Genomic DNA, 14685 nt, shown 5'->3' with positions numbered 1-14685 from the left:
GCTGGGGAATACATCAAGCCCTTTTCATTTGGTCAACATACTTCTTAACTTCTACCAGGTTGAGGATGGGACTTTGTGTGACCCAGAGCAGTCCCGGGAATGCCTGTTTCTGTTAGCAAATTACCCAAAGCATTTGCCAAACCTACCCTAGAAGGCTCACAGCCTCCCTGCAAAAGGAAGACATCAGTTTGATATTTCTTTCCAGTCTCAGACCACTGTCACTTGGATCCGAGTCTGATTCCAGATCAACTTGGGAAATAACGCCATCATTATCACCAAAGAAAGTATGTTGCAAAATCCCCAGAGTAGTTTTTATTTAAAATGTTACTATCATAAAATTCCAGACTATGAAATGAAGACCTCAGATTCACATTCAAACCTTACCCACCCGCCCCCTCTTTAAAAGATATAGATACGTAGTCACAAAACATAAAACATGCTGCAATGATACAAATATATTTTTTGATACGGAAATTACAGTACATTATAAACCATGAAAACAAATTGAGGCACTAGACTGTACATCAGCTCTGTTCTGCACTGATTGTGAAGCTGATAGACTCGCTTTCAACAAACAAAAGGATGTTACCTTTGTTTAGTGAGCGTATCGAACAATGTGCTTTGTTGTGAGACGTCACCAGGGTTGCCGGTCCTTTCAGAACCACAACGTACCTACACAACATGTATCACTGCCACAATATGAAAAATAATAATTTTATTGAATGTACAACTCAAAAAAAAAAAACCTAAACCCATCGGTTATCGTTAAATAAATAATTATTCCTTACAGTGGTTATTTTATATTACACTGTATTGGCGATTGGAACAAATGAAGTTTAATAAATAATGCACAGGAATGTCTCATTTACGCCTCCGTTCATAATTCTGTGCTATGCTCCTTTCAGAGGATCCTGCAAAAAAAGAAGCGGAATGAAGCATGTCGTACAGCCTTGCGTAAACCCCAGCAAGCACAAGGAAACGTCAGACACCTGCAGCCTGCTGGGTCACCGCCAGAGCCCATCAGAGCATTTGGACCCAAGATGAGGGATCCTAACACAGCCCTGAGCTTTTTTCATTTTGTTTTACCCCTCAGACTACGCTATCCTCCAGGACTGAAGGTCTGAGCAGTGCTTTCTACCTCTCGTCTATTGAGCTGCTTGAAGTACAATTAGCTCAGAGCCTTTTTATGTTCCAGTAATCCATCTAACTGATGGGATCTGAGCACTCAGATCAATTTGTGGGTAGAGGCTTTCTGCATCGACATGTCCGCTTTCTGTCCTGCAGAGTCAGCTCTTTGCCAGGTTTAAACCCTCCCTGTCTCCGAGCCCTGAACACAGTGATGCTAAAATCTGCAGCAGGAGCTAAGCAAACCTCAGACCACCCCGTGGACCAACCACAGCCTAAAATAGTCTTCAGTAACATACTTAGCATTCAGTAGCAGTAGGTCTCTCCTTCTTGCTCTTTTAAAATGAGAGAGAAACTCAAAGAGCCCTTCTTGGGCAGAGCCTGACTGTAAGGTGACATAGCTGGTCACCAGTCATCTTTGCTTCAACCCCAAAGGGAGGATTGCTTTCACAGATTATACGCGTGCCTGACTATTGCAGGCAATGCACAGCTAGTCTGGGGGGGATTCGGCACTGCATCCTGCAGGGACCTGGCATTCTGGATCAGTGGCAGTTTTAAATTAACGAGACTTCAGTTTTCACCAGGCTAAATGCAAAATGAGTTGAGCTTCCTTTCTCAGTATGGATTGTGATAGTGCCTTTACTGTACGTGTGACTGTTCTCTACCTTCTACCTGGAGCGTTCGTCCAACAGACTGCACAACCTGGGAGACAGTCAGTGTCAGACCCCATTTTGCCAATCCAGGAATTGAGACACCAGCATCCTGGTACTCTGCTTTGTCACATGAAGCCTTAAATCAGCACCACACTCACACCCAGCAGTGGGACGGCGCGAACTCCTACGCATTGGCAGGGGACTCAGGAGCTTTCTGCCGAGGAAGAAAACCATGGCACCAAGGCACGGCACCAGGAGGAGATCCTGCCCAGTTAAATATGTTTCAGTAGGGAGAAGTAAGGCCAGTCCTAGCACATACTCCTGATCTTGCTTTGATTAAACAGTCCTTAGGACCCATCTTCTCCTCCAGAGGAGCAGAAGCAACTGCTTACCATTTTCCTTTCAGGGAATTGGGCAGAAAAGCAACGAATTTTAGTTTTACCTGTCAGGTAAGTATTACATAGCCTGACAGGGTAAAACTTCATTATTCCCCTTTGTTACAAATATCACACAACTGTATCCTGACTATACCAGCAATTTTTAAATCAGAGCAATAAAATCTTTGCCTTTTTTAAACATTTGCTGTATTTTACATTCTCATACTAATGTAAATGTAATCCCAATGGAAACCAAACTCAATTTATTACTTCCAGGCTATTTACTTTTGTGATAGCAGATATATTTACAGGTATTATGCATTTAATAGCTATTGCCACCGCAGATAAAATTGTACAAAATTATTCATGATACGTAGCAATTTGCAAAATGATGCAGAGAGCAATATTACTAGTCTGAACAGGCTTTAATTGAAAATAAAAGCTACTGACAACCATAATTGCAGAATATAGATCACAGCATGTATCCACATAATATAAAGGTGTCAGCTAGTAATTTAACTTTTATCATCCATTTAACAAAACAGTAAGAACTATTTCAGAGACATGAAATACGTATTAGGTTTTTTATTTTTTTAATTCCTATTCTGGGGAATTAACTGACACTTTACGGTTCACAGGAGGGATTTCCTCAGTACAGCCCTACAGCACAGGGAAGCTAGAGCTACTGGCAGTCTGCAGTTACCCAAAGGGGTTGTGTACACGAGGCGGGAGGATTCTGCCCTATATGGATGCTATGGGAAAATAGCACAAATTCACAGCATCAGTTCAAAGCTTAACATGCTTGTTGTTATTTTTTTTTTTTTAATGTTTAACAGCTCGACCTGCAGAATGAGGCGGTGTTAATGGCAGATATCTGCTCTTCCACCTTCTGCTACAAGTCTGAGGAATAATGATCTCCAGAGATAATGAGGATATCCCTCTACCTGGGGAGATCTGGATTTTGATCATGAGTTTAAATGATCTTTACATTTTCAGCCTCTGAATTTTTCTTTATGTGTCAGCAAAATTTAGTTTTTTCTTGTATTCACACTTTGGGGACCAGCAGAACATACTGCTGGTGAAGACAGGGCAGTAAGGAAAGTGCCCTGGGGTCTTCTACCTGACCTTGCCTACAGGTCAGACCAGCCTGATCATCTCAAGCACTGGAGTGAAGTGAACCCTGAAATATCTTGGTTAATAAAGAAAATCCTGATCCTTTTTCAGAGAATTCTGAGATTACAGTACATAAAGACTGCTTCTTCCATCCACTGGGAGAGAACGGAGGCAACAGAATGAAGAGGCTGTGTATTACCAAGTACCATCTTTAGTCATATACATACCAGAATTTAAAGATCTTTTGCCCATAAGTCCAACAAAGGAGTCTGTTTTATGCCCTGAAAAAATATATTTGGGGGTGTTTTAATAAATTTTAAACAGGCAGGCTTTTAAGATAACGTGTTCTCGCAAGGAAGGAAGACACAGGGCGCAAAACTGTTCATCCCACAGGCTAGCTATTCACACCACTCTCAGACAACGGAGAATGAACAACAGCCTAACTAATCAGACTGAGCAGGTTAGACCAAGGCACAGGCCAGTTAGCGGACATCTTCTCATTAACTCAGACTTTTTGTTTTGTTTTGTGGGTTTTTTAAAGGCATAATGGAAAACAATGGCCAATAAGTTATTCCTCTCCCAGTACAATTCCTATTGATTTCAGTAAAGGCACAAGAAAGCTGTGACTTGGTATAGCCTGCATCTGTGTGATGCATCTCCTCTACCTGTTGCTGTTTTTTTCTGTAAGGTGGAAGAAAAACCTTCCTCGCAGGTCAGGCAGCCCTTCCTCTCCAGCCCTTACTGGAGAGAAAGCCAATGGGACTCTATGTCTGGACATGTCTGAGCTAGACAGTCTGGCTCTATTTTTGGAATATTTATGAGTTCAAATATTACCTCCCTGTCCCATTAGTACTCCTCAAGGTACTGGATGTGTAGAGGATAAACTACTCCAAGTTTTGGCCTATAGCACGTATCTGTTACAGTGGTAGCTATAGTTTCAGAGAAGGAACGAAAAGGAGCCATTCTTCTTTCTCTAAGCTGACTTTTGAGGCAAACTTAGAAATTTCTCTTTGGAAAGAATTTTGCTTGGCTAATTCATCTACAAAACAAGACGAATGATCCTCAGACCTCACAGATATTAATTCACGCTGAAGCAGTTTCAGAAAGCTATAATTTTGCACTTTAGTCAGCAGGTTATTTGGCGTGAGCTTTGTATCAGACTCTTTAATTGGTCTTCCAACACATAATCCTAGTGATAAAATCTTGTGGTTAACAGAACACCGGGACAGTTATTGACCTCTGTGGACAGAGGATGTCTCAGAGAATACAAGATCATTTTTACTTATTAGAAGTCTTCCAGCTCCTGTCTAAGCATCTTCAGATAAATTCAGAGAATACAACCATCACTGTGCAGAACAAGGTAACACCACCCGGCTGACACCATCTCCCGCACACAGAAGCAAAGCAAGGCACGCTTATTCATGGGGCAAGATCTGCTTGTTTATATGGCAGCACATCATCAACCTGCCCCTGCTGTGAGCAGGGGTCTGATTCCCACCCAGACAATGCTGAGAGCACAGGTACAGTATCTCACATGCGATGACATGGGCTCTACCGTGGAATCATTCTCAGGGATTTGGGAATTCACTATTCTAATTTTCCAGATTTTGCTGTCTTAATTGCTCCTCTCTGTGTCTGGCAGTAAGCCTGCCTTGCCTTGCTTACAGAATCCCCCCCATGGGAAATAAGAGAGAGCTGCAACATCCACATGTTAATGAGGATTGAAATCTCAAAGGCTGTGGTGGCTCAGATGAAGTACAGGCTCACGGCTGCACTGGGGGGGCTCAGCCCTGTAGCAGAACATTGCTCCACCACGGGTGCTGCCAGTCCTTAGCTGAACCCCTTCACCTTCTAAGTAATCCCTTCAAATACACTGTTCCCTATCCGAATATCTTCTAATAATTATTTAGAATATTTGCATTTTTTAACTTACTTTTGTGAGACATCTGGCCGTATCCTGATTGGAAGAGGAAAGGAAAGAGAAAAAATGGGAAAAGAGTTGTTGAAAAAGAATTGGCATATATATATGGTGCTACCGCAATGCTTTGAAGAATCAAATACAGAAACTACCCAACACATTCCACTTAAGGGAAATTAAGGCAATCATTTACAACTGCATTTCTTTTTGAATTGACTACAAAATCTTGTTCCACCTAAACCCACACAATTTAGACCTGTTTAGCTCCAAGCTGCTTGGAGCAATTCTTGATGCAGTAAACATGTAGAAAACATGTTTATTATTTGTGTTTTGTGCGTTGTATTGTGTGGCAATAATTGTATGCACAACCAATTTCCACACAATTTGGGGATTGTGCAATTCAGTGCACAAGCGTGCACGTATTGCACAGTATGTGCCGGTCAGTGGCACGTATGCCGACCTGTGAATTATCGTGATCCTCCGTACTGGTATTTTCATGCTGTATTGGCAGGCACTTAGCACTTTGAAGTGCAGCCCACTTTTTTCCAATCGGTGGGTTTATCTGATATAAAAATTGGGAGAAAAAAAATAAACAAACCAAAACTAAACTAAACTAAACCCAAGCAACTCACACGGCAACTTTTGAGAAAGGTTTACCGCCTTGGACCCGAGTGACAAGCGCCGTGGCGTTTGGAGCGGCACTAGTGGCATGCAGGGGCGTGAGAGGGAGCCCGCCCGCCCCCCTCCCCGCCCCGCTCACCGGCATCCCGCTTGCCCATGAGGCCGAAGAACTGCTGGGGCCGGGGTCTCCGGGCCATCCTCTGCAGAAAGTGCTCCAGGGGCAGCGGCAGCTCCTCCTGCGGGGCGAGAGCGCCGGCGCTCAGCGCGGACACCCCACCCGGGGGGCGGCCCCCCACGCACGCCCCCCGCACCCCCGCGGGGTCGGCGGGCGGCGCAGCGGCCCCCGGGGCTCACCTTCACCTGGTCGCCGTCCGACCAGTCGGACCAGTAGCTGAGGTCGTCGGTGGCGCCCATGTCCTGGGCCAGCGCCTGCGCCGAGGCCAGGAGCAGCACGGCGAAAGCCAGCGGGAGCCTCATCGCCGCCTCGACGTCCTGCGGGGGCAGGGGGTGAAGCACCCGCGCCCGGGGGCGGCCACGCACCCCGCCCCGCACACGCACCCCGGTGCACACCCGGGTGCACGTTCCCTCGCACATACAAGCACCCAGTGACACGCTCACAACCCCTCCACCGACTGCCGCGTACACCTCTGGGTATACAGGCGCCCCGCACGTATAGCCTCGTATGCGGCTAGATGCGCACACAGGGGGACGCGCCCATCCAGAGGCACCCCTCCGCACACGGAGTTATACATACACACACCCTCACACGTACATATACACCTAGATACGCGCACCTTCACACATATACACCCCCACCCAGGTGCTCACACACACCCCTCCAGGTACATGCACATCTAGTTAGAAACGCCCAGCCCCTCACACAGCCCCCTACACACCTCGGATGCACGCACCTACGTATAGATACAGCTCCCCACGCACACAGTGTGGCACATGTGCCTACAGGTACACACATCCCGTCGCACATCCAGGTACACGCATCGGGATAGGCACAAAACCATCCCGGCACGTACAGGCACACACACGTGCGGACACACAAGTACGTATAGGCACCCCCGCAGATACACATGCATATAGACACCCCCCAGCCCTCTCCCACCCCACACACGCATATAGGCAGACACATAGAAGTACACACGCACACCCCCTCACAAACATATAGACAAGCGCATATAGGTACACACGGACTGACGGACGGACACGCGCGCGGACGGACGGGCGGGCGGGCGGGCGGGCAGGCGGACGGACGCGCTCCCGGAGGCACACGCACCGTCTGCACCGGGGAGGGCGGGCGCTGCTCTCCGTGCGCATTGGCCGTCCGCGGGAGCGCTCCCCACTTTATATACCTGGAGACGGGGAGGGCCGAGGCAGCCTCATTTGCCTAAATGCAATTACCCCCGGTTTTATCGTCCCAGCCCCGTGACAGCCCCCGCCCCGTCGAGCAGCCCCCGCCCCCGCTGCCGCTCCCGCGGCGCCTCCCGGAGGTGCCCGGGGCCGGGATCCGCGGGGCGGCCGGGCGGGTCCGTGTGTCCGTCCCCCCACCTCCCGCTGCAGCTCCGGGCCCCCGGGGCCGCCCCGTCCCGGCCGGGACCACGGCGCGCCCCGGCGGCAGCTGCGGGCTGCGGGGTGCTGGGTGCAGGTGTAGGGTGCGGATGCGGATGTCAGGGTGCAGATGCCGCGTTTCAGTGGTGTCGTCGTGTGTCGTGTCCCCCGTCCCCCGACCCCTCCCCCCCCCGACGCCCGCCCCGGGGGGACAGCTGCTTTCTGCAGCGAGCGGCACCGCCGGGAGGGCGAGCAGCGGGCAGGGGACGGGGGACCGAGGGACAGTAACACGGTACCGGGGTACCGTGCCCGGGAGAGCTCCTTCCCGCCCCGCCCCGGTCTACCCTGCCCCGTGCGGCTGCCGAGGCAGCCCCGGCCCCCCGGAGGAGCCTGGCGGACTGGGAATGAGGGATGCAGCCAGCCGAGGAGGGCCCGGCCCGGCAGGTGCAGCGTGTGGGGAGCCGGGCACCCCGGGGCTGGTGGGTGTGCTTGCAGGGGGGCTGCCAGCGCAGGGCAGCAAGCAGGGCTGGCTGCACCGGTGGGGCCAATGCCTTTGCTGGAAATGAGCCAGTCTCTCCAGCAGCAAGCATGTCTCTGCCTTCATCCTTCCCCTACAACAGTTTTGCGTTGCTGCTGGTGTTTGGCTCAGATAACTGTTTAGGTTATCTTCGATTTCACAGTTGTTTCATCCTATTTCTCCAAAGTCAGTTGTGCACGAGGCTTCTCAGTTAACCTTGGTGGTCCCTCAGCACCTGTGTTGTCGTGGTGCACGGCACTGTAGCCTAAATCAGGCACCCTGCACAGAGCTTAACAGGAGCTAATAGTATTTCTTCTGAGAAAGAAGAGATTGCTCAGGAGGTGGAATCGGCTCCCTGGTACCACCCTTCTGCTTGCTCCAGGATGCCACCATTAAGGTGGTCTTGCTGACAGTGGTAAACCTCCTCTCCAAGGACCATTCGTTGGCATATAACTGTGGATCCAAGGGGGACCCAGCAGCTTGTTTGCTAAACAAAGGCATGATTAATACTAGGCCTCCCTGTTAACCAAAAATGCCCCTCAGGCCCCCAAGTATTCCCCAAAGCACAGCCAGTCATGAGCCTCTTCCCAACTCTTGGGGATGCCTACACTTTGTTTATAAGACTCTGCACATAAATAGGAAAGATTGTGTCCCAGTGATCTGAGGGTCCCCCTGAAGTCAACACGGGTTGCTTGAGAGGGTGGCTGAGAAAACAGGTGGTTTGGAGGAGCCCGTCAAGAGACTTCACGCAGCCCCAGCACCTGCTGTGGGCACCTCTGCTGAGACCTTGAGTGTGGGCGGTGTGAATGCTCCTCATTCTGCCTATCAACAAGCTGGCAGAAATGACATTGTTTAGCAACTGTGGGAACCCAAATGATCAGATTTTCATGCTGCAGCTTTGCAGCATTTCCCTTCGATGTGTGAACTTTGAAGACTCATGAAGGAAAATAGTTTTCTTGTGTTTTTTCATTACACTGTTTCTGTTTACTGTAACAACCGAGCAAAAGTTCAGATATATCAAACCAGGCTTGCCAGTCCTACAAGTGTCAATGAAGCTCATGTTTTACAGAAATCCTGAGAACTCTCGGCTTCCTCTGAAGCTGACTCTGTCATCCAGGAGTCCATGATAAGTACGATAAATTTGAACTGAAAAGTCCTATCTGTTCTGTAATTCAGCATTTTATCAAAATGGGTGTAATCATAACTTAACCTATGAAATTACAGGGATTTTCATTTCTGAGAGAGCAAGTGACGGAAAATTAAAAAGTGTTCCTTTCTTCAGACATTTTAATGAATTCAAGTACTTTATCTCAGACTTACCTAATAGTTTGGGTGGGAGTGAAAAAATGACTAATAGGTCAAGCTCGCTTTTCTTTTTCTCAGTTTCCAAAACAAATTGACTGCTTAATCTTTCTTAGCCCTGCAGTACCTGGAGATTACACTATGGACTTTTCAGGAAACGAGCACATTTCATGGCTAATGAGCAAAACCGATTCCTAGGAAGAGTTTCTGAGTTCATTCAGAGAGGAGATAGGAGGCTCAGATGAGGGACCAAGAGCTACATCTTGAGCTGGGAGCAGTTGAAGTTCCTGCCTTTGTGCTGCCCAGTCCCTGCCACAGGGATGCGTTAGACCATGGTAAAATGTCCTTTGTGCACAAACATGAAAATCTTCAGTTTTGCCAAAAACTTCCTCAGCCTCAGACATAAAAGAAAATGTCTTTGAAAGACATTGGTGGCTTTATGAGTTCCCTTGTGAACAATTATGTAAGAGAAAGAACAGGTTCCATGTGCATATGTTGAATAGCCCTGCTCTATCCGTGCTCAGGGCACAGAACCCACCCTCCTGTTACAGTTAGACCATGTGGTGTGTAACAACTAGCATGAAGATTGTTGTTCATGAATCAAGAGATCATTAGACCCAAGGTAACTGAAATAGGGTGTCGATTTTTTCCTGTGGAAGTGACAGAGAAAGGAGTTCTTATCCAGACGTTTCCATAACTGAGTTTAGGGACAGGATTAAAGGTGCTTGTGGCTAGAATCTCAACAGTAATGGAAAACTATATGGGAAGCAATTGCCTATGAAACATACCTCAGGGAATTGCTTTTTCAACAGATTTAGTATGACACATCCTGTGTGATGATTCCTGTGAACTGTTTATTTGAATTTTATGATGATGTTTTGATTTCCAGTAAAAAGTCCGACAGTGCAATGGCAAGACACATTGGCTGCTGCACGGTTGTCAAGTGATTCTTATACCATCCACAAATGGCTGATGTGCTATGGGAAAATAGGAAATTGTAAGTGACCATGTAAAATTTTGTGCAGAATGCAAATCTGAATCGGTCAAGTATGTATAATTTCAGAACACTTGACATGAAATGAATGCATCTGGCATCTTTCTTCAATGGTCTCATGCTATATAATTAGATGCTGTATGCTTAAACCTAAAGACTAATTCTCATATATATTGAGATCTTTTTTCATCCCTTTAGCAGGGATCTATAAATAACAAAGGCAGCCCCAGAACAGTTATTTTATATAACTTCAAAAAATTAGGGATGAGATGCAGTCTACCTGAGCAGTGATCCTGTCTCTGATTTCTATCGCGACAAGAACACTGGAAATGTTCTTATCCAAAGATACAACTTTGTAAACATTGGAAAGAGAGACCATGACTGATGACTTCTTAAATTTTTCATAGGTATATATCTCCAGGGGAAATAGAATGATTTCGATCACAGATGAGGAGTCTTTGTAACACAGTGATTGATTTTGACACTGTAAGATTATTTATTGGCAAAGCATCCAAGTGGCATTGGAAAAATTAGCAAAACTCACAGCAGCTTCCTGATTTTCTAATTAAGTATGGCCAGGCTAGTGAATTACTCTTTCACCTGTATTTTAAATTTTACATTACAAGTTTGTCATTTTAATTTTTGCTTTAATGAAGGTTTACATTTTCAGAGCATATGCTTGTACATATTAATGCGTGTGAAGCATATGTGATAATTATGCATACCTCTCCCTCTTCCCCCTCCTGTCCATCCATAAAGAGTGAGAGATTATTCTTCTACTTGTGAAACCAGACATTATTGTTTCAATTATATTGTGCTCACAGGCAGGCAAGAAGGAGAGCAGTGAGATCTGCATGCCACAGGAAAGCCCGTTCCTGGGCAGGTACAGGCAGAAGCAAGGCTGATCTCGCACTTAGTGATCTGGTAAGAGCTGGAAATGCAATGTTCGTGTCTGGTTCTCATTGCGAATAGAAAAGTTAATGGGTTTCCCCACTCTTCGGATCCCTGTCATCTTTTACACTCCCATCGCTGTTCTCCTTCCCGCCAAGCCACTAGTATCACTTACATCTTACCTGGAGTGAGCATCGTTAATCCTGATTTGAGGCCCATTTTTGTCCACACTTAGGCGTACGGGTGGGATGTGGGACGAACTGAAATGAAAATGTTAGGGTATTAAGATACATATAAAATAAATAGCACAGTCAAGGCTATCCTTGCAACCTAGTAGCTCTATAGGCAATCAGCTGCAAGAGGAATAAATGCAGTCCAGTCGAATGCCTCGAGCTACTCAAGAGCATCTCCTTGGGGAAGAAAAAAACATTTCCCCTCAACCATTTGAGGATCACAGAGAGAGAAGAGCAAAGCCATGCAGAGCCACCTCTACATTTGAAAAAGCTGTGGGGAAGCTGGCAAGGAGAAGGAGGGAGGTTGGCTGTCTGATTGCCCAGAGATGCCTGCTCTTCTGATCAGAGGGGTTGAGCATCTGCCAAAGCTTCTGTGGCATTTCTAGATCTGTATTCATTCAAAACAAAAGTGAGAAGATCTGGACTTGCAGCTACTTGGAGATGCCTTACCATAGCTCTCCAAACAGCTTTCACAAGGAATATGGACGATGCAATACTTGCTCATTTTTGTTCAAAAAAACCAACAGCGAATGACATTCTAGCAACACATTGTAATAGCAAATACAGAATGGCATTCGCCTCACAGAGACAGTGTCTGTCTCTTTTAACCATGAACTTATTTTTTTTCACATTTGCCATCACCAACTGAATGCCAGGGGCAACCACAAATTGTGGCACAAAATATTTCCAGAGGCTGATGCAGATTGTGAGCATCACTGGTCTGAGATTGACCAGAAAAAACTGCAATGCAAACTCTCCTCGCAATGCAAAGGACTCAGAGCAGCCAAAGAGCAGACGCTTCAGATTAACCAAGTTCATCACTCTTGGAAGAAAACTGCTGACATCACTTTGTTCTGATGCAAACAGAGACCCTGTTTGTCTCCTGAATACTTATTAGATTACGAATATATTTATAAATCAGTTTATTTGATTCAAACTGAACTTTCTGAGTCTGGAGCTCTCTCCCTAAGGCTCTTTGCTTCAGTTGCCCAAGCTTATTTGAAAGCTACCTCACAGTGACCTGCGAGGATAAAGGGAGGGTTTAAACTTACTTCATCAACCGGTGAAACAAAAAAAGCTGACTTTTAATCTAGCTCTAGCACACCTTTAAGCCTTTTCTGTAGGAAGGACAATCTTTTCTCAGAGACCCCTCAAAGGCTGGCCTTGGTCTTCTTAAATTTTGCAGATGGATCATCAAAGCCAGGCCCTTGGCCCATTTTCAGCACCTGAGTATCTGTCTGATTCTGCCACCAGAACCTGTCCTCATTGCACTGAGCGCCAGCTGGCTCCCATCACAGATGGCAGCCGTGGAGGAGGACGGTCATGCTGGAGTGAGTGCTGAGGAGGAGGAACGACCCCGGTCCCATGCCATGGGAATACACAACAGCACTCTTGGTTATCTGGGAAAGCGATGGAGTCAATGCTGTTCCACTTACTCTTTTTTCTCCTTATTTTATCCCTGTGACAGGTGCAAGAGCAGCCATCAGTTCCTGGACACAACGCTGGGCAGCCTTGCCTCCCACCCCTACTTCCAGACCTTCTCCTTACAGGGAGGATGAGGCTTATTTTGCACTAGGTCCTTCTGCTGATGCCTCACAGCTTCCTGGTGTTCACTGCAACAGCAGAAAGGGATTAATGCTGCTCATGGCTGCTGCGATCTGCACTTAACTGAAACAGATTCTTAACTTGGGATCAAACACTGGTGAATCATCCTCTTTTTCTACTGTTTTAGAAACTAGATAATTTATATTGCTATATCTTCATTGAATATTAATATTTTTCTCAGTAATACAGCACATTTGAAAAATAGATTCAGAAATCAACAGGATAAAAGGGTGTAGTTTTAGCAAGATTTAAATTTATTCTAATATTACTACAACTATGATTTTTTTAGTAGTTATGTTAAACAGCTTTTACAAATCCATAATAACACTATCTTCTCTATTATTTGCACTTGTTGCATCTCAGTGTATCTCTCTCCTTCCTCATGTATCTTTAACAGAAGTTCACAACACCTCCAGAAGTCTTTGAAGTCCTCAGAAATTTTGATTATGATTATTCTGCTTTTTGTTTGCTTCACAATTTTTAGAAGACTTCATTCTAAATCCTTAATCCTTATATGAAACCCAGTACAACAACTTGTAAAAGCAAGTTGGCATTTCTAGAACAAACCTCCATGAACTTAGTTTTGGATGTAACATTGTGTATGGTGAGATAAAAGTGAAGTAAAGAAAAAGAAATTGCCCGAGGACTAAATCAGTGGGAGATCTAAGAAGTTCAGATGCTCACATAAAGCAGAAAAAAAGTAGAGAAAGGGAGAAAATAGCAAGGACAGTCTTTCGTGTGGCTGTGATAGTCACTTGAAGTAAGATATCATTCTATGGCTTGGCTGTCTTTTCTTCCAGTTTTGAATCTTATAATATATTCACTTTTTAAACTCTCAAGTTCTAAACTCATATCTGTGACAAGTTCATTTTTAAGTAGGTCACTTCCAAATAATTCATCTGGAAAATAAAAAAAAAAGTGTGAAGGGAATTTATGGGAATTGTTTATTACACAGAAATTTTACAAAAGTAGCTGCCTAACCAAAGGAGGGCTATTTGTGCTAGAATTAAAAAGTGTGTCCTAAGGAGGAAGGTAACAGAGTTGCTGGTGGATGCTATGGAAACCTGAGACTTTTCCATCAGATTGCACGTGAGGCTGTTTTATCTGTTAGTTTCATTGTCTCACTGTCATCCTTTCCCACTCACTCCATGCTGACTTCTGAGCAATTTTAAAACCTTGCCACGTATGACGCAAATGCTTTAACAAGTTGTGAGCCCAGCCTTCATCAGCAGAAAGGGGCGGGGGGCACCTTCTCACCGCAAGTCTTGGGGGACCACCTCCATGCCCAAGGAAATCAAAGAAACTTTCTCTCTCCCCGCAGCCCTCACTGCTTGATATGGTGGGATATATGCTTAGATTATTTGCATCTGTTTCTTCTAGAATTCCTTTTGATGTGCATGATGAAAGACTTGAGAGCGTTTGCAAAAGGCTGGAGGACAGAGCGGGAGCATCACACAGCCTTGGGTTGGGCTAAAGAGGAGGGACTCCCTGTTGAGTGTTTGGGCCCTGGCTGCTGTGCCTTGTGGTGCCCTGAAAGTCAGAGCTGTATAAAAGCCTTCTTCCTCACCCTCCCTTTCCATGCATTCACATCTCACCTGCTCTAATGACTTTGCTCCCAGATTCTACCTCTGCTCAACAGAGACCAATGAACAAGGGTAAATGAGATGTTAACCTGGAACCACTCGTGCCTTTGGGAGAGTCCTCACATCTACTGGACTTGTGTTCATCTGAAATGAGATCAGTGATCGGCCTGAGACACTTCCCAGCTGCAGCCCA

General features: G+C 46.0%; 1 protein-coding gene across 4 annotated transcripts; it reads right to left on the bottom strand.

Moving 5' to 3' along the window:
* Positions 1-289: 289 nt before the first annotated feature.
* TAC1 (tachykinin precursor 1) lies at positions 290-7174 on the bottom strand. Of its 4 annotated transcripts, none has more exons than XM_075082894.1 (6): positions 7010-7174; positions 6162-6299; positions 5947-6043; positions 5202-5225; positions 3496-3549; positions 290-911 (listed from the first exon to the last, which is right to left on the bottom strand). In XM_075082894.1, exons 2-6 carry the CDS (start codon positions 6282-6284, stop codon positions 862-864), a joined length of 348 nt encoding a protein of 115 aa, XP_074938995.1. In that variant the 5' UTR covers positions 6285-6299; positions 7010-7174; the 3' UTR covers positions 290-861. The 4 variants fall into 4 exon arrangements, with proteins under 4 accessions (XP_074938995.1, XP_074938991.1, XP_074938994.1 ...); XM_075082890.1 differs by having other exon boundaries at positions 7096-7131; XM_075082893.1 differs by lacking the exon at positions 3496-3549 and having other exon boundaries at positions 7010-7135.
* Between the last annotated feature and the right edge of the window lie 7511 nt (positions 7175-14685).

This window comes from Phalacrocorax aristotelis, chromosome 2, assembly GCF_949628215.1.
Source record: "Phalacrocorax aristotelis chromosome 2, bGulAri2.1, whole genome shotgun sequence".
In the NCBI taxonomy this organism is placed as follows: Eukaryota; Metazoa; Chordata; class Aves; order Suliformes; family Phalacrocoracidae; genus Phalacrocorax; species Phalacrocorax aristotelis.
The sequence above is the reverse complement of the archived record's forward strand: the minus strand, read 5'-3'. Positions and strand labels throughout refer to the sequence as shown.